General features: G+C 43.3%; 1 protein-coding gene across 2 annotated transcripts in view; it reads left to right on the top strand.

The window, feature by feature from the left end:
• The window catches only part of LOC106604626 (protein transport protein Sec24B), a 35558-nt gene extending 9439 nt beyond the window's left edge, over positions 1–26119 (top strand). Inside the window, exons 4-24 of one of the 2 annotated variants that reach the window (XM_014199448.3) lie at positions 2098–2211; positions 4205–4288; positions 4507–4634; positions 5191–5375; positions 5656–5758; positions 6342–6468; positions 6574–6683; positions 6811–6923; positions 11941–12059; positions 12375–12430; positions 12645–12851; positions 15369–15492; positions 15630–15788; positions 16016–16189; positions 16423–16533; positions 16616–16791; positions 19246–19383; positions 23666–23770; positions 24071–24163; positions 24631–24734; positions 25210–26119. In XM_014199448.3, coding sequence (XP_014054923.2) covers positions 2098–2211; positions 4205–4288; positions 4507–4634; positions 5191–5375; positions 5656–5758; positions 6342–6468; positions 6574–6683; positions 6811–6923; positions 11941–12059; positions 12375–12430; positions 12645–12851; positions 15369–15492; positions 15630–15788; positions 16016–16189; positions 16423–16533; positions 16616–16791; positions 19246–19383; positions 23666–23770; positions 24071–24163; positions 24631–24734; positions 25210–25324 — 2645 coding nt within the window. In that variant the 3' untranslated portion in view covers positions 25325–26119. The remainder of the gene's footprint in view (positions 1–2097; positions 2212–4204; positions 4289–4506; positions 4635–5190; positions 5376–5655; positions 5759–6341; positions 6469–6573; positions 6684–6810; positions 6924–11940; positions 12060–12374; positions 12431–12644; positions 12852–15368; positions 15493–15629; positions 15789–16015; positions 16190–16422; positions 16534–16615; positions 16792–19245; positions 19384–23665; positions 23771–24070; positions 24164–24630; positions 24735–25209) is intronic. The other variant, XM_014199449.3, reaches the window with a different exon arrangement.
• Positions 26120–27001: the final 882 nt, after the last annotated feature.

Here is a 27001-nt window from a genome sequence, read left to right as displayed (position 1 = left end):
CCATCACACCTCCTCCATGCTTCACGGTGGGAACCACACATGCAGAGATCATCCGTTCACCAACTCTAAGTCTCACAAAGACACAGAGGTTGGAACCAAAAATCTCAGATTTGGACTCATCAGACCAAAGAACAGATTTCCACCGGTCTAATGTCCATTGCTCGTGTTTCTTGGCCCAAGCAAGTCTCTTCTTATCGGTGTCCTTAAGTAGTGGTTTCTTTGCAGCAATTAGACCACGAAGGCCTGATTCATGCAGTCTCCGCTGAACAGTTGATGTTGATGTGTCTTACTTGAACTCTGTGAAGCATTTATCTGTTCTGCAATTTCTGAGGCCGGTAACTAATAATTAACTTATCCTCTACAGCAGAGATGACTCTGGGACTTTTTTCCTGTGGCGGTCCTCATGAGAGCTAGTTTCATCATAGCCCTTGATGGTTTTTGCGACTGCACTTGAAGAAGCATTCAAAGTTCTTGAAATATTCCATATTGCCGGACCTTCATAGCTTAAATTAATGATGGACTGTCATTTCTCTTTGCTTATTTGAGCTGTTCTTGCCATAATATGGACTTGGTCTTTTACCAAATAGGGCTATCTTCTGTATTCCACCCCTACCTTGTCACAACACAACTGATTGGCTCAAACGCATTAAGATGGAAAGAAATTCCACAAATTAACTTTTAACAAGGCACACCTGTTAAATGAAATGCATTCCAGGTGACTGACTACCTCATGAAGCTGGTTGAGAGAATGCCAGTAGTGTTCAAAGCTGTCATCAAGGCAAAGGGTGGCTACTTTGAAGAATATCAAATATCAAATATATTTTGATTTGTTTAACACTTTTGGTTACTACATGATTCCCAATGTGTTATTTCATCAGTATTTTTCTACAATGTAGAAAATAGTAAACATTTATAAAAAGCCTTGAATCAGTAGGTGTGTCCAAACTTTTGACTGGTACTGTATGTTTGGATAGTGCAATACATACAGTAAAGAAAAGTAGAGTACAGTATATCGTACTGTATTCTGCTTTGCTGTATTGTACTACACTGTACTCTGCCGTGCTGCGCAGTGCTGAAACTTCAGGAGAATGACATTCATATCCATAATTATACATTTTTGTATAGTACAGATCAGGTATCCATGATGGAATTTTGTTACTGTAATTCCGTTACCGGGCGTAAATCTTCAGTTACTGTAGTTTAATACCACCCCATTCTTTCTGCAGATGTGTTTTGAATCTTAATTCGGAGCAGATATTTATCAGAGTTTTTGGAAAACATGGTCGCATTAAAACCTGAGGGAGATTTTACAGTAGTTCTGCACAATTCTTCCACTAAATTAGTTTTGGTAAAATGTTCAGTTGAATTTGTTAAAAGTTGTCTTTGTGTATAGTTCAACTTTGAAATCATTGTTGTTTTTTTATTCTATAGTGAGCGTGCCTACTCTGGTATTGTGTGCTCAAGCCAACAGCTGGAAGATGGTGTTGGTATAGCCTACATGATGAGATTATTCTGGACAAAAGAGCCATTTGTCAAACGGCAGCCAAGCATCGATCATTATGTCACCAGAATAAGACCCTCGATATGTATTGGAAAGGAACATCAAGCCTGTCACGGTGCACTTTCACCACCCTGTGAAGTTCATATTTTTTTATTATCTGTAGCCTATTAAACTGCAGGTTTTCCAGAGTTGTGTTGTCCTCCCACTACCACGTCATCGCGTGACTCAAGGTTTAAATCTGATATGATGGTTGTATCAATATTTGTTCATAAGCGTTTCCATTTCTTGCATTATTAATTATACTGACACAAAAAGATCCCGTTTTGTGGACGTTTGGAAAGTTTACTGCCAAATTTGCTGTTTCCATCAGGCCTGTCGTGACACTTGTTTTTACTTGTACTTTACTCGCATAAAGAGGTTGTATGAAAACCTGGTTTGTGAGTAGGGACGTTTTTGCAGGAGAATCGCAACCATCCTCACCAATGTGCTCACCACACAGATTTCCTGGACTCAGTCCTTTGGTTCTGTCCTCGCCCCCTCCTCACCTCCACATAGTTGATGGTTGTTCTGTTTGTACCCTCTCCCACCCCCCACAGGCATGCACTACGGATATGTAGCCAATAGTGGCGCTAGCTCTGCCAATGCCGCCGCCAACGTTGCCCCCTCGTCATCCAGCTCCGATGAGGATGATGATGAGGATGAGGAAGCAGGTCTGCTTATAGCTTTTATTCCCAACCCAACTCCAATAACCATCAACTAACCTGACCCTCACATCAACCCATGCAGCACTTACTTTCCTTTCAACCCCAATCACTTTGCATTCATACTCATGTCTCAAAGCCACCTCCGCCCATCTCTAGCAGCTTCTCTGCCCCCCTCTACTGCCCACCTGACGGCCTCCACACATTCAACAGCTATGCCACATCTTATCCCAGTATTATCACTGTGTTCCCAATAGATATTGGATGTTAGTGATGAGAGCTCATTAACTGAAACCACAGTGAAGCATGTCAGTCAGAAAGGTGAAGCTGATCAGTTAACCTCTTCTTGATCAAGTTAGGATAAGCCTTGATTAAGCTTAATTCGATTCATCAGTTAAATCATGTGAGTAGGGTGTAGTGTTTGAGAGAAACTTTGTTGTTTTAGGGTCTGTTTAGTCTTCTTCACATGCAGGCTACGCACTCCTTCTTGTGCTGTCCAATCATGTCCTCTCAGCTCTTGCCCACTAACCTTTTAGGAACGATTGCATTTCAATTACAGGCACTGATCCAACTGGTTTCTGAATTAAGAAGTGCATTTTTCTACCCATTGCAATTTCAGAATTGCATCCTCCTGAAAAACTATTAATTTTGCATTTAGATATGGGAAAAAAACATACTTTTCTGTAGCTCCCTATCTGGGCCAGTCACTAGCCTACACTTTGTTTGGAACCTCTAATCTTAGCACCTAACATAGTTATGCTATGCTGATAACGATGTTATTATACTACATTTCCAATTTTGGTTATCAGCATGCACTGTACATGCAGTGTTTCAATGAGAAGGTGTTGATGAGTGTCCATGGGGTGCTGGTGGGTCCCACCCTTGGGTTTTGTGTAATTGGCTAGAGGTTAACAGCTTTTTAAATATAGCAGGTCCCTTGTTGCTGCTGGCCAGCAGGCACTGGTCTCCGCCGGGAGAAGGGTAGAGGCCTAGGCATGTCAGCACTAGCTTTCGCTAGCACCTCCTGCTAAAGGTGTGCTCCTCCTCCCCATCTTACACTCCAAACGCTCTCTATCATTCCACCATTTTCATTGTCATTTTCAAGTCGCAGATGTTTGTCTTGTTTGATCAGGTCAATCATTCTGTCTCTCTCTGTTGCTTGGCCAACATTTGTTTATGCCTACCTTTTTGCTGTTTTGTGTTATGACATGAATTCATACGAGAACAAGGGCATGTCAGTCATATCATCCTTGTGTCCCCAGCCAGCCAGTTTCACTAATATCCAGATCACTTAATCCAGTGGGGTTGCAGTCAGATTTAGCTGCCTGGGATAATTGGAGCTCATCCAATGAGCTCTTGGCCTGTGCAGGCAGTGCTATCTTGGTTCACTGTCACAGCCCTCCATTTGGCCCAATTTGATTAATCAACTCCGATGTGCGTGTGGCTGAGACTTAAATGCACCATCTCGTAGTGCCCCATAGCCTCTCTACCCAATTACTCAAGAGATGGAAGGAAAGGCTCTATGTGCACGGCCTAGGGAGATGATGGTAACTGCTGTCTGTTTCTCTATAAGTAAGTAGCCTTGGCTTGTGCGAGCCGGAATGGCTCATAGGAGTAGGAGCCTATCTCCTGTTTCTGTAGCGTAAGTAAACTTGATGTACAAGTACACCCCCTGACAGGAGGCTAGTCTATCACAGGACCTTACCCACAATCTATCTCCTTAATGCTGAGTGCCATGCAAAGACTCATTGAGTCCCATTTTTACCGTTTTTGGTATGACTAGGCCGGGGATCCAACTCCCAATCTCAGTGCGGACACACTACCCACAAGGCCACTGAGTTGGGTTGCCTGTCTGTGGCTTCACCTATTTTCCCATTTCAGCAGCTTTCATGTGTTATTCTTCTCCCGCCAGCATGTCCAAGGCCCCGCAGAGTTGTACTAAACCGTTGAAAGACAACAGCTCCTCACAACTGTTTCGCTCTTCACCTCCCTCCTTTCTCAGGCGGGGATAGTTCTTCAACCACCACCGGCAGTGCGTCGCCGGTGCCCAACAGCTACGACTCCCTGGAAGGTGGCAGCTACCCAGGTACATACTATAATCAGCTCTTAACATCCAACGCTACATGTACTCTGCATTGCGGAGGCATTTGAAAAATTTGACCCAACCCAGCTTGATGGTAGATCCGTCATCCAATTGAACATTTCTTCCGCCACATATCTCCACTCAACCACAGTCCCAAATGCGCTCAGCGGGCAGCTATCCATTGGTACATGCAACTTGAAAGTTTCTCTCTTTATTTCCAGAGTTCTCCAATCCTCCGTCTGCCGACATGCCCAAACAGCCAGTCTATCAGCAGAGGCCGGTCTCTAGGACAGACTCCTCCCCCTCACACGGCGGGTACAACCAAACTGGCTATCAGCATTTGCCACAGGTAAGATGTTCTGGTGCAACCCACCTGGTTGTGTATGACTAAAATGATAAAAATACGATATATTCCTCATTCTAATATGGTCCCTCATGAAATACATGAAAAGGAGTTAGCCTACTAAGTCAATACCAGTGGTGTAAATTATTTAAGTAAAAATGCTTTAACGTACTACTTAAGTAGTGTTTTGGAGTATCTGTACTTTACTTTACTATTTATATTTTAGCCAACTTTTTCTTCACTGCATTCCTAAATATATATATTTTTTAAACAATCTTAAGAAATTTGTGTTTCGTCTGGTTCATATTTAAGACCAAATATTTTTAGACTTTTACTCAAGTAGTATTTTACTGGGTCACTTTTACTTCAGTAATTTTCTAGTCGGGTGTCTTTTACTTTTCTTTAAGTATGACAATTGAGTACTTTTTACACCACTGGTCAATACATTTCTCATCTGTTCCTTTCTATCATGTTCATCTCTGTTCCACACCTGACCCTTGTGGTTACGATCTACCTATCTCATTTTCCTGTGTGACTAACTGCATCCCATTTGTCCGTGCAGCCCTTCCCTAACATGTCCCAGCTGTCTGCGGCCCTTGGGGGGCTGAGCGGTGTACCAGAGCTGGAGGTGGAGGCGCTGCGGCCGGTCAACCTGCTGCAGGAAAGGAACTTGCTGCCCCACCGGCCCCTGGACGCCCCAGAACCCAACCTCAGCGCTGACCTAAAGAAGGCCAACTGCAGCCCGGAGTAAGAGGGAGGGAAAGTTTGTGGGTTTGAGAATATGCTGCTATCTCAGCACAAAACTCACTGACAATATGCAGCATAAACTGAAACACTTTAAATGACAGGTCTCCCAAGCTTATTTATAGGATCAAGCAAAACACATATTGGAAACATTGTTGATTTCAAACGTACTTCTCCATCTCCACACTGCATTGTTCATCCATAGTCTCCGCTAACTCAATGAAACATATTAGCTCATGCCTGGCAAGGCAGTGCTAAACGCTCTTCTCTCTCGCCTCCACAGCACGTTCAGGTGTACCCTGACCAACATCCCCCAGACCCAGGCCCTGCTGAATAAAGCCCGGCTTCCCCTAGGCCTGCTCCTGCACCCCTTCAGAGACCTCACAGTAAGACACCCAACCTGAACACAACCAGGGACCTGCCCACAAACATCCTCTGGCCCCTAACTCCTGGTGTAGATCTGAGAGGATTGGATAGGTGTAAGGAACTGACATTTCATGGAGCTATGAACTTGGAAGGGCAATTTGCTACATTGGAACATAGCACAGAACAAATGTTGTGGAATTGAGTGAATATCCTAGAACAAAACTTGTCAGTGGCTTTTTATATTGACTGATTTTCAGTGTTGATCTATACAATGCCCCCTAAATAAAACCCTGTCATAGGAAGTTAAACTGAGTACAGAAACAGAACAGCAGGAGGCAATGCAGGTTGAGATGGAGGACGAGGAGGTGCAAAAATACGTTGTTTTAGGTTCAGCCGAAGTGCAAAGTGGTAAAAGTACAAAAAGCCAGTCGGGGGTTGACATAAGGAGTTGTTTACAGAAAGGATTCCACTCTTACAGATGCAAATTGCAGATGCAGGTTAGATCAAATATAGAGTTTAGACCAAATTTTCAGAAATAACTTTGTAACAAACCACAGATGAACAAAAAGTCATCTTCATCACAGAATCTCTCTCTATCCATAGCAACTCCCAGTGATCACGTCCAACACCATAGTGAGATGTCGCTCCTGTCGCACCTACATTAACCCCTTCGTCTCCTTCCTGGACCAGAGGAGATGGAAATGCAATCTCTGTTACAGGGTCAACGATGGTACGGATCCCTCTATTCAATATGTGTACAAGGGCAGCAATGTCCAAATGCTGATGTTCAATAACATCTGCTAAATCACCTGAATGTAAATATTGTCCTCCTCAGTTCCTGATGAGTTCATGTATAACCCAGTGACCCGCTCATATGGAGAGCCCCACAAGAGGCCAGAGGTACAGAACTCCACTGTGGAGTTCATAGCCTCTTCAGATTACATGGTTAGTATTCATCCATCCAGAAGCAGTTTGCCCTCAGTCCACCTGCATGCAGGTCTCCATCAGACACACGTCAGACTGCAGATGTTAACTGGTTGAATGTTTTAAGTAAAGCATGTGTTCTCCCCAGCTGCGTCCCCCTCAGCCTGCAGTGTACCTGTTTGTGCTGGATGTGTCTCACAACGCGGTGGAGGGAGGCTACCTGAACGTCTTCTGTCACACCCTACTGGAAAACCTGGACAAGTGAGTCGCTTTGCCATAGAGTCCATACATAGTATTTGGCAACCTTTTAGTTCTCAAAATAAGTCTATCTTTTTGTAGTTTAGGCTCCATTTCAAAGAGAGAGGGGGAGAAAAAAAAAGGAAAATGTAAAATATGGCCACGCCCTCTGACAAAGGCGTGCTTGCATTGGCCTGCTTGCAAGTGCGTAAGAACTGGAGGAATATTGAAATGAATCTCTCTGGTGCATTCTGTTTTAGCAGTTAAGTCCATCAGCATGCATACATATAAAATACTTCAGCCCCCAGCTGTGCCCTGGACACCATATGTGAATTGATCGCCCCCCATCTATCTTCAGAGTTCATACTGTTAGGTGACCTAAACTGGGACATGCTTAACACCCCGGCCATCCTACAATCTAAGCTAGATGCCCTCAATCTCACACAAATGATCAAGGAACCTACCAGGTACAACCCTAAATCTGTAACCACGGGCATGCTCTTAGATATCATCATGACCAACTTGCCCTCTTAATACACCTCTGCTGTCTTCAACCAGGATCTCAGCGATCACTGCCTCATTGCCTGCGTGCGTAATGGGTCCGCAGTGAAACGACCACCCCTCATCACTGTCAAACGCTCCCTTAAACACTTCAGCGAGCAGGCCTTTCTAATCGACCTGGCCCGGGTATCCTGGAAGGATATTGACATCATCCCAGGATGCCTGGTTGCTCTTCAAAAGTGCTTTCCTCACCATCTTAAATAAGCATGCCGCATTCAAAAAATGTACACAGTCAGTTAGGAAAGCCAAGGCTAGCTTTTTCAAACAGAAATTTGCTTCCTGTAGCACTAATTCCAAAAGGTTTTGGGACACTGTAAAGTCCATGGAGAATAAGAGCACCTCCTCCCAGCTGCCCACTGAACTGAGGATAGGAAACAATGTCACCACCAATAATCTACGATAATCAATCATTTCAATAAGTATTTTTCTATGGCTGGCCATGCTTTCCACCTGGCTACCCCTACCCCGGCCAACATCTCAGCACCCCCTTCAGCAACTTGCCCAAGCCCCCACGCTTCTCCTTCATCCAAATCCAGACAGCTGATGTTCTGAAAGAGCTGCAAAATCTGGATCCCTACAAATCAGCTGGGCTAGACAATCTGGACCCTCTCTTTCTGAAAGTATCTGCCAAAATTGTTACAACCCCTGTTACTAGCCTGTTCAACCTCTTTCGTATCGTCTGAGATCCCCAAAGATTGGAAAGCTGCCGCGGTCATCCCCCTCTTCTAAGGGGAGACACTCTAGACTCAAACCGTTATAGACCTATATCCATCCTGCCCTGCCTTTTCTAAAATCTTCGAAAGCGAAGTTAACAAACAGATCACCAACCATTTCGAATCCCACCGTACCTTCTCCACTATGCAATCTGGGTGCACCTCAGCCACGCTCAAGGTCCTAAACGATATCATAACCACCATAGATAAAAGACAGTACTGTGCAGCCGTCTTCATCGACCTGGCCAAGGCTTTTGACTGTCAATCACCGCATTCTTATCGGCAGAGTCAATAGCCTTTCCTTCTCAAATGACTGCCTCGCCTGGTTCACCAACTACTTCTCTGATAGAGTTCAGGCAGTCAAATCGGAGGGCCTGTTGTCTGGACCTCTGGCAGTCTCTATGGGGGTGCCACAGGGCTCAATTCTCGGGCTGACTCTTTTCTCTGTATATATCAATGATGTCGCTCTTGCTGCTGGTAGTTTTCTGATCCACCTCTACGCAGATGACACCATTCTGTATACATCTGGACCTTTGGACACTGTGCTAACAAACCTCCAGACAAGCTTCAACGCCATACAACACTCCTTCCGTGGCCTCCAACTGCTCTTAAATGCTAGTAAAACTAAGTGCATGCTCTTCAACCGATTGCTGCCCGCACCCTCCCTCCCGACTAGCATCACTACTCTGGACGGTTCTGATGGACAACTACAAATGCCTAGGTGTCTGGTTAGACTGTAAACTCTCCTTCCAGACTCACATTAAGCATCTCCAATCCAAAATTAAATCTAGAATAGGCTTCCTATTTCGCAACAAAGCCTCCTTTACTCATGCTGCCAAAAACACCCTCGTAAAACTTACTATCCTACCGATCCTTGACTTCGGCGATATCATTTACAAAATAGCCTCCACTCTTCTCAGCAAATTGGATGTAGTCTATCACAGTGCCATCCGTTTTGTCACCAAAGCCCAATATACTGCGACCTGTATGCTCTCGTTGGCTGGCCCTTGCAACATATTCGTCGCCAAACCCACTGGCTCCAGGTCATCTGTAAGTCTTTGCTAAGTAAAGCCCCGCCTTATCTCAGTTCACTGGTCACCATAACAACTCCCACCCGTAGCATGCGCTCCAGCAGGTATATTTCACTGGTCACCCCCAAAGCCAACACTTTCTTTGGCCGCCTGTCCTTCCAGTTCTCTGCTGCCAATGACTGGAATGAATTTCAAAAATCACTGAAGCTGGAGACTTTTATATCTCCCTCTCTAATTTTAAGCATCAGCTGTCAGAGCAGCTTACCTGTACACAGCCAATCTGCAAATAGCACACCCAACTACCTCATCCCCATATTATTTCTTACCCTGTTGCTCTTTTGCACCCCAGTATCTCTACTTGCACATCATCATCTGTCACTCCAGTGTTAATGCTAAACTGTAATTATTTTGCCTATTTATTACCTACCTCCCTACTCTTCAACATTTGCACACAATATACATCGATTTTTAAATTTTTATTTTCAATATTTTCTATTGTGTTATTGACTGTACGTTTGTTTGTTTTACTCTTGTTGTTGTTTTTGTCGCACTGCTTTGCTTTATCTTGGCCAGGTCGCAGTTGTAAATGAGAACTTGTTCTCAACTGGCCTACCTGGTTAAATAAAGGTGAATTAAAAATAAAATAAATATGGGGACCAATAGGATTTGGGCAACCCAGAGGGATAATCTGTTACAGTTCCACAAGGAGTAGCCTGTTTGAAGTTGATACGCTTCAACTATGAAGTAAAGAAAGACATATACATACAGTTGGAAGTTTACATACACTTAGGTTGGCGTCATTAAAACTCGTTTTTTAACCACCATAAATTTCTTGTTAAGAAACTATAGTTTTGGCAAGTCGGTTAGGACATCTACTTTGCATGACAAGTAATTTTTCCAACAATTGTTTACAGACAGATTATTTCACTTAGTGTAAGTAAGTTGTATTAATTCTAAGTTGACTGTGCCTTTAAACAGCTTGGAAAATTCCAGAAAAGGATGTCATCGCTTTAGAAGCTTCTGATCGGCTAATTCACATCATTTGAGTCAGTTGGAGGTGTACCTGTGGATGTTTTTCAAGGCCTACCTTCAAACTCAGTGCCTCTTTGCTTGACATCATGGGAAAATCAAAAGAAATCAGCCAAGACCTCAGGAAAAAAAACATTGTAGACCTTCACAAGTCTGGTTCATCTTTGGGAGCAATTTCCAAAAGCGTGAAGGTACCACGTTCATCTGTACAAACAATAGTACACAAGTATAAACACCATGGGACCACGCAGCCGTCATACCGCTCAGGAAGGAGACGCGTTCTGTCTCCTAGAGATGAACGTACTTTGGTGTGTAAAGTGCAAATCAATCCCAGAACAACAGCAAAGGACCTTGTAAAGATGCTGGAGGAAACCGGTACAAAGTATCTATATCCACAGTAAAACGACTCCTATATCAACATAACCTGAAAGGCCGCTCGGCAAGGAAGAAGCCACTGCTCCAAAACCGGCATAAAAAAGCCAGACTACGGTTTGCAACTGCACGTGGGGACAAAGATTGTACTTTTTGGAGAAATGTCCTTTAGTCTGATGAAACAAAAATAGAACTGTTAGGCCATAATGACCATCGTTATGTTTGGAGGAAAAAGGGAACGCTTGCAAGCCGAAGAACACCATCCCAACCGTAAAGCACAGGGGTGGCACCATCATGTTGTGGGGGTGCTTTGCTGCAGGAGGGACTGGTGCACTTCACAAAATAGATGTCATCATGAGGTCGGAAAATTATGTGGATATATTGAAGCAACATCTCAAGACATCAGTCAGGAAGTTAAAGCTTGGTCGCAAATGGGTCTTCAAAATGGACAATGACCCCAAGCATTCTTCCAAAGTTGTGGCAAAATGGCTTAAGGACAACAAAGTCAAGGTATTGGAGTGGCCATCACAAAGCCCTGACCTCAGTCCTATAGAAAATTTGTGGGCAGAACTGAAAAAGCGTGTGTGAGGAAGGAGGCCTACACACCTGACTCAGTTACACCAGCTCTGTCAGGAGGAATGGGTCAAAATTCGCCCAACTTATTGTGGGAAGCTTGTGGAAGGCTACCCAACACGTTTGACCCAATTTAAAGGCAGTCCTACCAAATACTAATTGAGTGTATGTAAACTTCTAACCCACTGGGAATGTGATGAAAGAAATAAAAGCTGAAAGAAATAATTCTCTCTACTATTATTCTGATATTTCACATTCTTAAAATAAAGTGGTGATCCTAACTGACCTAAGACAGGACATTTTTACTAGGATTAAATGTCAGGAATTGTGAAACTGAGTTTAAATGTATTTGGCTAAGGTGTATGTAAACATCCGACTTCAACTGTGTGTATATATAGTTTTTCTCGCCAGGAAAAGAGACATGGAATACTTGAGCAGGACTGTCATTACAGTTTTTCCCAGGAAATTCAATTGTTCTTTGTCGTAACCTAACAAAACTAGCTCTGACAACTGTTCCCTGCTGGTTTCGATGTCTGGAAGATCTGTTACGTCAACTCCATAATGCCAAATCCATAATCCCACTTTTTGACGTGGAAATGAGTTCACCAGAATTCCAGTACACACACACACACACACACACACACACACACACACACACACAGGCATTGTCAAAGCCGAGAGAGATTCTGCCATTTCCATTGTCCAGTTCTGTTATACGCTGGAGGCTAGGGTGACTCTCTGGGGGTTCTGTCTGTGTTTCAGGATGCCCGGGGACACGCGCACCCGAGTTGGCTTCCTCACCTTCAACAGCACCATCCACTTCTACAACCTCAACGAGAGCCTCTCACAGCCCCAGATGCTGGTGGTCTCCGACATCGACGGTGTGTGTTCTTTCAGTCAGCTCCCCTCATCCGTCTTCAGGTCCACTCCCTAGAAATGTCAATCGGTTTGTGCTCTAGCCAACATGTTGTTATCTTGCTAAACAACTCTTGGCAAGGCAACAGTGTAGTGTTGACGACTGCAGACTGACTGCATCCCCCCTCCCTCAAACTGACCTGTCACTTATTTACTAATGGTTGAAATAATAATGTAATTTTTTTTTTTTTTTTTTTGTATTTCTCCAAATTAAATATCCAAGGAAATTGAATTGGAGCTGTGATACATTAAATGATTCCGTCTTGGTTCTGTTTTTGTAGATATCTTCATTCCAACCCACGACAGTCTGCTGGTGAACCTGAAGGAAAGCAGAGCGGTAAATGTTTTTATTTGACTGAGAATGTCTGCAACTATTTGTGTTTACCAGTGTCATCACAGGCTTGTTTTCTTGACTGGCATGTGAGGGTGAGAGTCTTTGTGTGTTTTTTGACCATGTGTGGTAGTGTTTTTTTGATTGTGTGGCTTTTTTTGTGTGACTCTTTTTTGACTGCTCTCTTTCTCTCTTCTTCCCCCCCCCCCCCCCCCCCCAGCTGGTGAGGGTACTGTTGACCTCCCTACACAGCATGTTTAGCCAGACCAGGGAGACCCACAGTGCCCTGGGACCGGCGCTGCAGGCTGCCTACAAACTCATGTCCCCCACGGGGGGGCGCGTCTCCGTGTTCCAAACCCAGCTACCCACGCTGGGCGCCGGCCTGTTGCAGTCCCGGGAGGACCCCAACCAGAGGTCCAGCACCAAGGTATGAGTGCTGAGTCACACACGCACACACACAGGTATGACACACACAAACATAGTACCAGTCAAAAGTTTGGACACTACTCATTCAAGGGTTTTTCTTTATTTTGACTATTTTCTACATTGTAGAATAATAGTGAAGACATCAAAACTATGAAATAACATGTATGGAATCACATATTAACCAAAAAAGTATTCAACAAATCAAAATATATTTGAGATTCTTCAAAGTAGCCACCCTTTGCCTTGATGACAGGTTTGCTCACGCTTGGCATTCCTCAACCAGCTTCACCTGGAATGCTTTTGTAACAGCCTTGAAGGAGTTCCCACATATATTCTGAGCACTTGTTGGCTGCTTTTCCTTCACTCTGTGGTCCAACTCATCTCAGACCATCTCAATTGGGTTGAGGTCAGGTGATTGTGGAGACCGGGTCATCTGATGCAGCACTCCATCACTCTCCTTCTTGGTCAAATAGCCCTTACACAGCCTGTTGGTGTGTTGGGTGATTGTCCTGTTGAAAAACAAATTATAGTTCCACTAAGCGCAAACCAGATTGGATGGTGTATCGCTGCAGAATGCTGTGGTAGCCATGCTGGTTAAGTGTGCCTCAAATTCTTAATAAATCACTGACGGTGGTTTTTCCTTTCCTGTGGTGGTCCTCATGAGCCAGTTTCATCATAGCGCTTTATGGTTTTTGCGACTGCACTTGAAAACTTTCTTGACATTTTCCGGATTGACTGACCTTCATGTCTTAAAGTAATGATGGACTGTCGTTTCTCTTAGCCCTATTCGGTAAAAGACCAAGTCCAAATTATGTGAAGGACGCTCAAATAAGCAAAGAGAAACGACAGTCCATCATTACTTTAAGACACGAAGGTCAGTCAATCCCAAGAATTTAGCGCTATGATGAAACTGGTTGTCATGAGGACTGCCACAGGAAAGGAAGACCTCTGCCTCAGAGGATAAGTTCATTAGAGTTATCAGCCTCAGATTGCAGCCCAAATAAATGCTTCACTGAGTTCAAGTAAGACACATCTCAACGTCAACTGTAAAGAGGAGACTGCATCAATCAGGCCTTCATGGCCGAATTGCTGCAAAGAAACCAATTCTAAAGGACATCAATAAGAGGGAGAGACTTGCTTGGGCCAAGAAACATGCGCAATGGACAATAGACTGGTGGTAATCTGTCCTTGGTCTGATGAGTCCAAATTGGAGATTTTTGGTTCCAACCGCCGTGTCTTTGTGAGACGCCGAGTAGGTGAACAGATGATCTCCGCATGTGTGGTTCCCACCGTGAAGCATGGAAGAGGAGGTGTGGGGGTGCTTTGCTGGTGACACTGTCTGTGATTTATTTAGAATTCAAGAAATATTTAACCAGCATGGCTACCACAGCATTCTGCAGCGATACGCCATCCCATCTGGTTTGTGCTTAGTGGCACTATCATTTGTTTTTCATATGTGTTATTCATTATCGTCACTATTATTCTACAATGTAGAAAATAGTAAAAATAAAGAAACCCTTGAAGCAGTAGGTGTGTGCAAACTTTTGACTTGTAGTGTACAAACAAAATCAAATTAAATCAAATTTTATTGGTCACATACACATGGTTAGCAGATGTTAATGCGAGTGTAGCGAAATGCTTGTGCTTCTAGTTCCGACCGTGCAGTAATATCTAACAAGTAGTCTAACAATTCCACAACAACTACCTAATACACACAAATCTAAAGGGATGGAATAGGAATATGTACATATAAATATATGGATGACCGAGCAGCATAGGCAAGATGCAATAGATGGTATAAAATACAGTATATACATTTGAGATGAGTAATGTAAGATTTGTAAACATTATTAAAGTGACTAGTGAGCCATTTATTAAAGTGGCCAATGAATCGAGTCTGTATGTAGGCAGCAGCCTCTCTGTGTTAGTGGTGGCTGTTTAACAGTCTGATGGTCTTGAGATAGAAGCTGTTTTTCAGTCTCTCGGTCCCAGCTTTGATGCACCTGTACTGACCTCGCCTTCTGGATGATAGCGGGTGAACAGGCAGTGGCTCAGGTGGTTGTCCTAGATGATCTTTTTGGCCTTCCTGTGATATCAGGTGCTGTAGGTGTCCTGGAAGGCAGGTAGGTTGCCCCCGGTGATGCTTCTGGAGAGACTTGCGGTTGAGGGAGGTGCAGTTGCCGTACCAGGCGGTGATGCAGCCCGACAGGATGCTCTGAATTGTGCATCTGTAAAGTTTGAGGGTTTTAGGTGACAAGCCAAATTTCTTCAGCCTCCTGAGGTTGAGGAGGCGACGTTGCGCCTTCTTCACCACGCTGTCTGCGTAGGTGGATCATTTCAGTTTGTCCGTGATGTGTACGTCGAGGAACTTGAAGCTTTCTACCTTTTCCACTGCTGTCCCGTCGATGTGAATAGGGGGGTGCGCCCTCTGCTGTTACAGCCAAATGCCTGAGTATGGTTCTGTGATGTAAGGTTCCAGTTGTCTAAGAAGTCTATTGTGCATGTTATGTTGTGACAGGGGGTGCAACACCTGGGCCCAGCCACAGATTTCTACAAGAAGCTGGCCCTGGACTGTTCTGGCCAACAGATAGGAGTGGACCTGTTCCTCCTCAGCTCCCAGTACTCTGACCTGGCCTCACTCGGTAAGACGTGACCGCTCATTCTTTAGCTGAAAAAAAACCTTACAAAATCTCATGATAAAATAGAATATAGCAGTCCTTAGAGTAAACATTAAACATCAGGCTGACCACAGCATCCTCTGTCCCTCTCCTCGGTCCAGCCTGTATGTCTAAGTTCTCAGCGGGCAGTATCTTCTACTACCCCTCGTTGCACCACGTTCACAACCCGGCCCAGCTGGACAAGTTCCAGAAGGATCTGGAGCGCTACCTCACCAGGAAGATCGGCTTTGAGGCCGTTATGAGGATACGATGCACCAAAGGTAGGTCTCAAAGATGTTGACAAGTATGTAGTTGTTACGATTTTGCAACAGTAAACTACTTCTAGATTTTCTTTTTTGTGTATGGTCTTTTAGCGGTTTTATTTTCTTTCTGAAAGTTAATGTTGTCACTCGCCAAAATGAACAGTATACATTTATTGACCATTTCCATATCTATTTAGTGGTTATCATTACTAAGTATGTCGGTCTCCTCTCTCCTTGGTTGACAGGCTTGTCCATCCACACGTTCCACGGGAACTTCTTTGTGCGCTCGACGGACCTGCTGTCCCTGGCCAACATCAACCCAGACTCGGGCTTCGCCGTGCAGATGTCTATAGAGGAGAGCCTGGCCGACACCTCGCTGGCCTGCTTCCAGTCTGCGCTGCTGTACACCTCCAGCAAAGGTACACACATTCGTGCGCACACAGTTTAATCTCTTCAACCTTCTCACATTTTAATTCGTTGTGGAAATAATTTTAGTCAAATATTTTAAATGCTCGTGGGGAAGTCATTCCACTTTTTTACTTTTAACAAAATTCATCATTTGTTTCTAGACAGTTATTTTAGTATCATCTAACAAAGACTGAGTGTATGCCCTTCTCTAATTCTTTCTGTGACCCTCTCTACGTCCTCCTAGGGAAGAGGCGGATCAGGGTCCATACTCTGTGTCTGCCAGTGGTGAGCCAGCTTAGTGATGTATATGCCGGGGCTGACGTTCAGGCCATCACCTGCCTCCTAGCCAACATGGGTGAGTGTGTGTGTATATCTCTCTCTCACACACACACACAGTATTTGTTCATGGGACCTGATTTTTCAATTTCTATGAACAGCCATTGACCGGTCGATATCGTCAAGCCTGTCGGATGCCCGGGATGCCCTGGTGAATGCGGTGGTGGACTCTCTGAGTGCATACAAGAACACCGTATCTAATATCCAGCAGTCTGGTCTCATCGCCCCTGCAGCCCTGTGTCTCTTCCCCCTCTACGTGCTGGCACTACTCAAACAGGTCAGTCTGTGCACTACACACACAAACAGTCTGCAGACAGGACTGTACACATAAACACGTCTCAGGTTTGTGTACATATGCCCCAACACACACACACACATGCATCTAAGGTCGTCCCGGGGACAATAAAAAATTGTCTGGACGATAGATCCAAAATTCATACAAACCCCCCAAAATAATTTAACCAATGAGGCTGATGCAACAGATCAAAACGTTTAGCTTAACATGTTGGTAAACTATTGTTTATTTACATTACAGGGCTCCCCTGGTGCCACTGACTTTTTCAGTTGGTGGCACCAGCCCATTATTTGGTCACACCCTAAAATAATTTATTCAATAAATAAGTTAGGGAAAAAAATAAGTTATTACATTTTAAACTATTAAGTGTATGGTTAAATATTTAAAAAATTGCGGACTGCCTCCGCTCAGATTGCAAGGTGGGTGATGTGCCGTGTGCAACAGGCACTGGCCTTTGTCTTTTGACCATTTGATCTGAACGAACCGTTTCGACAGTCAAGTCTTGAGCCATTAATGTTAATTATCTTACATTGTATTTGTCAAACATGACCGGTGTTTTAGCCTATATTTACAGTACAATTCATTAAAAATAAAAAACATACCTTATGTACATAAGTATTCAGACCCTTCGCTATGAGACTCAAAATTGAGCTCAGGTGCATCCTGTTTCCTTTGATTATCCTTTATGTTTCTTCAACTTGATTGAAGTCAGCCTGTGGTAAATTCAATTGATTGGACATGATTTGGAAAGGCACACACCTGTCTATAAAGGTCCCACAGTTGACAGTGCATGTCAGTGCAAAAACTAAGCCATGAGGTGGAAGGAATTGTCCGTAGAGCTCCGAGACAGGATGGTGTCGAGGCACAGGTCTGGAGAAGGGTACCAAAACATTTCTGGAGCATTGAAGGTCCTCAAGAACACCGAGGCCTCCATCATTCTTAAATGGAAGAAGTTTGGAACAACCAAGACTCTTCCTAGAGCTGGCCAAACTGAGCGATCGGGGGAGAAGGGTCTTGGTTAGGGAGGTGACCAAGAACCCGATGGTCACTCTGACAGAGCTCCAGAATTCCTCTGGAGATGGGAGAACCTTCCAGAAAGACAACCATCTTTGCAGCACTCCCCCAATCCGGCCTTTTATGATAAAGTGGGCAGATGGAAGCGACTCCTCAGTAGAAGATGCATGACAGCCCTCTTGGAGTTAAAGACTCTCAGATCATGAGAAACAAGATTCTCTGGTCTGATGAATCCAAGATTGAACTCTTAGGCCTGAATGCCAAGCATCACTTCTGGAGGAAACCTGCCACCATCCCTACGGTGAAGCATGGTGCTGGCAGCAGCATGCTGTGATGTTTTTCAGCGGAAGAGACTGGGAGACTAGTCAGGATCGAGGGAAAGATGAACGGAGCAAAGTACTGTACAGAGAGATCTTTGATGAATACCTGCTCCAGAGCGCTCAGGACCTCACTGGGGTGAAGGTTCACCTTCCAACAAGACAATGATCCTAAGCACACAGCCAAGACAATGCAGGAGTGGTTTGGGACAAGTCTCTGAATGTCCTTGAGTGGCCCAGCCAGAGCTCGGACTTGAACCTGATCGAACAACCTCTATAGAGACCTGAAAATAGCTGTGCAGCGATGCTCCCCATCCAACCTGACATCTTGAGAGGATCTGCAGAGAAGAGTAGGTAAAACGCCCCAAATACAGGTATGCCAAGCTTGTTGTGTCGTACCCAAGAAGACTTGAGGCTGTATTCGCTGCCAAAGGGGCTTCAACAAAGTATTGAGTAAAGGGTCTAAATACTTATTATAATGTAATTTCCATTTTTTATTTGTAATACATTTGCAAAAATTTCTAAACCTGTTTTTTTGCTTTCTCATTATTGTGTTTAAATTGATGAGGGGGAAAAAACTATTTAATCAATTTTAGGATAAGGCTGTCACAATTTTTTGGGGGGGAAACTCCAGTTGATGTTATTATGTAAATGTATGCAAAATAGATTTGAATATTATTCAAATGTTAGCTTTTTTTTAGAGGCAAGTATTTGAATGCGAATTTGGCTGAGTTGATCTATTTCAGTAGTCCGCATATTAGTCTTTCAAATCACTGTGAATGACCTAGGTCCTAGAGTAGCACTATGTTGGAATATTAATTTATTTTGTATCATTTTTTTTAAATGCATTTTAATTTTTTTACAAGTGGCCCTAATTTAATTTGGGATGCTTCATCTTCACTTTTGGACAGTTGAAATTGCGCTTTGGGACGATTCTGGGTTGAGCCGGCCTTTACACATACCTAGCCCTTTTGGCCAGAGGAGCTTTTGTATGTACTGTTTATCTCAGTCACTAGTTAAGTTAGAAGGAAGCTGTCAATGCCACCCCTTCTCATGAGTCTGTTCCCTCTTCTCCTCCTCTTTCCTCTTCCTCTCCACCGAACAGAAAGCACTGCGCACAGGGACCAGCACCAAGCTAGACGAGCGTGTCTTCGCCATGTGTGAGTTCAAGAGCCAGCCGCTGCAGCAGATCATGCGCACGGTCCACCCTGACCTCTACCGCCTGGACACCATGTCAGACCAGGTGAGAGATCACACCGACACTCTGCTTTTAACAACTGATCCAAAATCAGCTCTCCACTGACCTCTGGTGTTATGATCTACACAGGTGGGAAATTAACTTTTTTTGTCCACCAGCAACTTTGGCAGGTAGATTGGGTAAAAACCTACCAGCCACTCAGATTTTTTTTACCAGCCAAAATACACTACCGGTTAAAAGTTTTAGAACACTTACTCATTCAAGGGTTTTTCTTTATTTTGACTATTTTCTACATTGTAGAATAATAGTGAAGACATCAAAACTATGAAATAACATGGAATCATGTAGTAACCAAAAAAGTGTTAAACATATCAAAATATATTTTATGTTTGAGATTCTTCAAAGTAGCCACCCTGTGCCTTGATGACAGCTGCACACTCTTGGCATTCTCTCAACCAGCTTCATGAGGTAGTCACCTGGAATGCATTTCAATTAACAGGTGTGCCTTGTTAATTTGTGGAATTTCTTAACTTAATGCGTTTCAGCCAATCAGTTGTGTAGGGCTATTTGGTAAAATACCCAAGTCCATATTATAGCAAGAACAGCTCAAATCAGCAAAGAGAAACAACAGTCTTATCATTACTTTAACCTGTTGGGTCTAGGGGGCAGCATTTGCACGTCTGGATAAAAAAAATGTACCCAATTTAATCTGGTTACTAATCCTACCCAGTAACTAGAATATGCATATACTTATTATATATGGATAGAAAACACTCTAAAGTTTCCAAAACTGTTTGAATGGTGTCTGTGAGTATAACAGAACTCATTTGGCAGGCAAAACCCTGAGACATTTTCTGACAGGAAGTGGATACCTGATGTGTTGTATTGAGTTTAAACCTCTCCCATTGAAAAACACAGGGGTTTAGGAATATTTTGGCACTTCCTATTGCTTCCACTAGATGTCACCAGCCTTTACAAAGTGTTTTGAGTCTTCTGGAGGGAGATCTGACCGAACAAGAGCCATGGAACGGTGATGTCCCATTAGACACCTGGCGCGCTACTTCATGTTGGGTACCCTCGTTCCAATACGTTATAAAAGGCTATGCATTCGTCCACCTTGAATATTATTCATGTTCTGGTTAAAAAAGGCCCTAATGATTTATGCTATACAACGTTTGACATGTTTGAACGAACGGAAATATATTTTTTCCCCTCGTTCATGACGAGAAGTCCGGCTGGCTTACATCATGTGCTAACGAGACGGAGATTTTTGGACATAAATGATGAGCTTTTTTGAACAAAACTACATTCGTTATGGACCTGTGATACCTGGAAGTGACATCTGATGAAGAGAATCAAAGGTAATGGATTATTTACATAGTATTTTCGATTTTAGATCTCCCCAACATGACGTCTAGTCTGTATCGCAACGCGTATTTTTCTGGGCACAGTGCTCAGATTATTGCAAAGTGTGATTTCCCAGTAAGGTTATTTTTAAATCTGGCAAGTTGATTGCGTTCAAAAGATGTAAATCTATAATTCTTTAAATGACAATATAATATTTTACCAATGTTTTCTAATTTTAATTATTTAATTTCTGACGCTGACTTGACTGCCGGTTATTGGAGGGAAACGATTTCCTCAACATCAATGCCATAGTAAAACGCTGTTTTTGTATATAAATATGAACTTGATAGAACTAAAAATGCATGCATTGTCTAACATAATGTCCTAGGAGTGTCATCTGATGGAGATTGTAAAAGGTTAGTGTATCATTTTAGCTGGTTTTATGGTTTTGGTGACCCTGTCTTTGACTTGACAAAACATTACACACAACTCTTGTAAATGTACTGTCCTAACATACTCTAAATTTATGCTTTCGCCGTAAAACCTTTTTGAAATCGTAAAACGTGGTTAGATTAAGGAGATGTTTATCTTTCAAATGGTGTAACATAGTTGTATTTTTGAAAAATTTGAATTTTGACATTTATTTGGATTCAAATTTGCCGCTCTTGAAATGCACCTGCTGTTGATGGAGTGCACCACAGGTGGCACGCTAGCGTCCCACCTAGCCCCAAGAGGTTAAGACATGAAGGTCCGTCGATACGGAACATTTCAAGAACTTTGAAAGTTTCTTCATGTCCAGTCGCAAAAACCATCAGGCGCTATGATGCAACTGGCTGTCATGAGGACCACCACAGGAAAGGAAAACCCAGAGTTGCCTCTGCTGCAGAGGATACGATCATTAGTTACTAGCCTCAGAAATTGCATCCCAAATAAATGCTAATGAGTTAAAGTAACAGACACATCTCAAGACTGCGTGAATCAGGCCTTCATGGTCGAATTGCTGCAAAGAAACCACTACTAAAGGACACCAATAATAAGAAGAAGAAACTTGCTTGTGCCAAGAATCACGAGCAATGGACAATAGACATTTTGGTCTGATGAGTCCAATTCTGAGATTTTTGGTTCCCACCGCCGTGTCTTTGTGAGACGCGGTGTGGGTGAACGGATGATCTCCGCATGTGTGGTTCCCACCGTAAAGCATGGAGGAGGTGGTGTTACTTTGCTGGTGACATTGTCTGATTTATTTAGAATTCAAGGGATACATAACCAGCATGGCTACCACAGGATTCTGCAGCGATACGCCATCCCATCTGGTTTTGGCTTAGTGGGACTATCATTTGTTTTTCAACAGGGCAATGACCTAACACACGTCCACACTGTGTAGGGGATATTTTACCAAGAAGGAGAGTGATGGAGTGCTGCGTCAGATGACCTGGCCTCCACAATCCCCTGACCTCAACCAAATTGAGATGGTTTGGGATGAGTCGGACCGCAGAGTGAAGGAAAAGCAGCCAACAAGTGCTCAGCATGTGTAGGAACTCCTTCAAGACTGTTGGAAAAGCATTCCAGGTGAAGCTGGTTGAGAGAATGCCAAGAGGGTGAAAAGCTGTCAAGGCAAAGGGTTGCTATTTGAATCTCAAATATAAACTATATTCTGATTTGTTTAACACTTTTTTGGTTACTACATGATTCCATATGTGTTATTTCATAGTTTTGATGTCTTTACTATTATTCTACAATATTGTAAAACTAAAGAAAAACCCTTGAATGAGTAGGTGTTCTAAAACTTTTGACCGGTAGTTTATTTTACGCCATTATTACACGAAAAATCACAATAATGGATGTGCGTGCTTTGTAATGTTTCTAAAACAAGAAATGTATTACTAATTAGAAGTAATGTGGTAGGGATGTTGTAATGTGGTGTAATAATTTAGATACAATTGTATGAACAGTTTTACAATTGTATGAACAGTTTTACAACTGAACATCAAGAATCAACAAAGTGCCTAACCTGCCACAAAAATGCTGTGATACGGCTAATTTATTATTAGAGTTCAGGCCTCTACGCTGACATTTTTTTACAAGGAGCACATAAGTTGAAATTTAGGAGCACACTGAGCACAAGACCTACACACTGAAGAAGGCTGCCAAGCCAAAACATCTGCGTAAACTATACCTGCTGCAGTGAAAATAATGAAGAAAACATTTGAAGTAAGCCTTATGCGACGTCTTTTGGAGTGCGGAGCAATCACACTTTTGCTTATCTAAATGTACAAGTTTTACAAGCAACCAAACTTCTGGGAGAGGGCGATGGTCCCCTTTTTGATAGTCGTTTCTTATCATTAAAACACCTAAGTTCATTAATAAAAGTTTTTGTTGGAGCGTTTCATGCTCAAACAAGCACTATGTACCCGCAAATATTTTAGTCATTAGGTGTACTTTTTTTTTTCAGTTACCTCTAAGGGGCGGGCCGTTAACATGGTAAGGAGACACTCCGTGTATGTCAGAGAGGAGAATCTCTGCTCTCCGCTAGCAGCAGACAGTTGCAGCAAACTCAAACTAATATTGAACAGCAAACTAGCGTCTGAACAAATCTATGTAACTAGCCAAGAAGCACAAGGACAAAGTCGCACTTCATTAGCCTTTTCAGGTCAATTCGACCAACTTCTACATTTTGGGCTTTGCATTGAAAAAATACTTTTCTCAAATGTTCTGGCCAACGTGGCTGGTGAAATAGTCATTCTTACCTGCCAGTGCCAAAATCGACCCGCGGGTGGCAGGTGTTCATTTCCCATCCTGCATATAGCAAATGAGTGAAAACAGTTCTTAGATACAGTGATTCTATAATGGTGGACTGATACTGATTTGTTATGTATTTGCAGCCTTAGACTGGTTCACAGCTGGGAACATTGGTTTTGTTTAGCAGGGATGGTCACCAGTATACTAATTACGGATACTGCATTACCCTTTCTGTCCACAGGGGGCGCTCCATCTGAACAACTGCATAGTTCCCCAGCCTCATCTGCTGCACCTCACGGCTGAGAAGCTGACCAGAGAAGGAGCGTTCCTCATGGACTGTGGCAGCGTAAGTCCTGCTGTGCTCTCACTCATATGACCAAAGTCCCTGTAAAATGTACCTCGTCTCTGTTTGATGACTTTAGCAATGCACTCCTCCATCCGTTCTTCCATGATAATAACCGATCTGATGAGGTTGGATAGGTGAAGGCAGTACTGGTAGTAACTCCACTTTCACATATCCAATCATGCATAGATCAGTGATTACGTAAGAGAAGGGACTGGAGGAAAGAATCTTGTATTTGTGAAGAAAGATCCTTGTTACTGTTCTAATGTGCACTACATTGGCTGCCTTTGTTCTCTTCTCCAGGTCTTTTACTTGTGGATTGGGAAATGCTGTAATGATATGTTCATTCGGGACGTGTTGGGATGCCCAAACCATGCTTCTATACCCCCTAACATGGTTAGTGAGGCACAGACCTTTTATTAGACACAATGTGACACATCTACCGCTGTGTATAACTCAGTGTTTTATCTCCAGCTGGTGCTTCACAACGAGTGAGTACTGTACTCAGTTAGTTCAGCTAAGGAGTCATTAACTATTCAAGCATTTGTTTATGTTTGGTTCTACTTTTTGACGAATGGCCGTGGCTACCTCAAATAATGTGGCCTATCACACAACGGGGGTGTTGCAACAACCAACCACGTACAAACTTCACATTCCAAACCACACGTACCTATTTCAATAAACCACACACACACACACACACACACACACACACACACACACACACACACACACCGAGACGTGAAGATCTGGCATTGAAACCAACCACTAGGTCTCTGGAGTCTGTCTTTCTTGAGGGTGCAGCAGTAGTAAAAACAATGATGTGGCTCTTTTTTTTCCCGCTTCTCTTTTATGAATACCAGACCCAAATTCCTGAGCTGGAAACCCCTCTGTCTGAACGACTGCGTGCACTCCTCGCCTGGCTACAGGACTCGAGAACCTTCAGCTCAACTCTTCACGTCGTGAAGTAAGTCAAGTGCCCCTGGTCTGATTAATCGGTGTGTGCGTTGCAAATGAAGCGCCTTGGTCCATGTCATGTAGCAAACCATCAGTTTTCTCATGTGGTAAAAAAGGTCCTGTATGTGAACGTGCAGCCACTGTGAGGGTCGTTGATGGACGGCTAAGATGGAGGCCCCCTATAGTGAGCGTTGTTTTAGTTCATTCTAACGTCATGCCGGTGCGTTGTTGCACTATGACAGGCTGCTGTGAGGATCTGTTTCCTACCAATGTCTAAGGACCATAGGACAGTTCTTCACACCAAAAGGAAGTCTTATGAACGCAAAGAGGCCGTTTTGAGAATTGTTTTGTTCGCGAAAGGAAGTCTTACAAATTCAAAGAAGCTTTTAGAGCATCAAAGGAATTTCAATAGACTGTACATTTATTCAGACTATGCTCTCATTCCTATTTCACATGCTCATCCATTTCATTACTTCTCCCTATAGGGACGATGCTACAGCGAAGACCAGCTTTTTCCAGCACTTGGTAGAGGACCGGTCGGAGTCGGCCCTCTCCTACTACGAGTTCCTGCTCCACATCCAGCAACAGATGTCCAAGTAGAATACATTGAGCAGATGGCACATGACAAACGTGGCACATGACAAACCGAAATCTCCCTCGGACTGACTGTAGTGAGGTAGTAGGACCACCAATGGACAATGCCACCACCCCAACCCCACCAAACCCCTAGCTCTCAGGTCAACCACGGCCTATGAGAGGGGGAGGCTGGTGGAAGGACCAAAGTGAAGATGACTTCCGGAGTTGAAGTGAAGGAATTGGCGTTTTGGACTCACGGAGCAAGTTGTGCGCTCTGAACAGGCTGCTGCTTCAACTATCTCGATGGCTTGAACCCTTCCCCCTATCGTCTCTCAGCCGCTTTCGTAGCTCCACGTAGCATCTCTCCCCAAGGGAAAGCAAGGAGAGGCTGCTACTTCATCTCATTAAGTTGACTATTCTCCGACACGCCCCCGCACGTTGTGGTCTCATAGTTTATCATACATCCTCCCCATCCTTGTCCCATTTTCTCTTATTTTCAAACACACAAGTACAGCATCCCCTCTTTGTTTTCACTGTGTGGTTTGGAGCCGCATCTTTCACCATTGTGTTTGCTGCTGCTAGTCGGGTGATTGGCTACCCTCTGCTTAACAGGATGCTAGTCAAGTGTTTGAAGACCCTGCCCCCTCCCCCTGCTGTTCAAACCCTGTGTTGTCAAGATTAAACTGAAACCCCTGAACTTCCCCCCCCCTCTTGTTTTTCGAGCCGCTACCAGAAGTTGCTGTCCACTTTGTAACTATTGAAAATAATATTTTATGTGCGATAATTTATGACGAGCTTATTAAATAAAATGAAACAGTATTTGGCTTGATGATTCTTTTTCCCTCTTATAACAGTAGGCCATTTACATATTTTGCAGATGTTGTCTGTTCTGGTATTTCACTACAGGGTTTCTCAGACTTGGTCCTCGGGATCCAAAGGGGTGCACGTTTACTTTTTTTCCCTAGCACTACACAGCTGATTCAAATAATCAACTAAACATCAAGCTTTGATCATTTGAATCCGCTGTAGTTTTAGGGCAAAAACCAAAATGTGTACCAATTGGGGTCCCCGGGACCGAGTTTGGGAAACGTTGGACTAAAGGATGTTCATCTGCTAAAATATATTTAATTCATGGTGTGTGTGGAGAATATTAATAGTTGTATCATGTGACCAAAACGGTTTTGCTTTGGTCGAGTGGACACGACTATGGTCAAGTGATTGGCAGGAACATTGCGTTTCTTTTCATCTTGGCTAAACACATCTACGTTTTCTACTGATTTCTTTAAGATTCCTATCACAGAGAACTGAAAGGCATATCGAAGTTGTTTTATAAAGGAAAAGACTGTTTCCTAAATAAAAAGGATAGGAATACAAGACATTTTACATACTCAATGAACCACTAATGACTATAATCATTGGTATCTATCTGCACTGTATACTTACAAAAGCACTTAGTATAGCTGGGAACTTGCTAACATGTCTCAATGTCAATAGTATAAAACTCGAGGAATCATTTAGCTTCATCCCTGAAAAGGAAACTGTATTAACATCATTAACATCACTTTCTGTTCTCTGAAATTAGACCAATGTTTTGGAAGACATTCCGCCATTTTACTCACCATATCTCCTCTAGTAAACACATTTCCTAAGATTAGGTTGACTAACTTGAAAAGGGGGCATACCTCAGATGTACTCATTTAA

Source organism: Salmo salar, chromosome 05 (genome assembly GCF_965601325.2).
Source record: "Salmo salar chromosome 05, fSalSal1, whole genome shotgun sequence".
NCBI lineage: Eukaryota > Metazoa > Chordata > Actinopteri > Salmoniformes > Salmonidae > Salmo > Salmo salar.
Note: the sequence above shows the minus strand (reverse complement) of the source record. Positions and strands in the feature narration are given on the sequence as shown.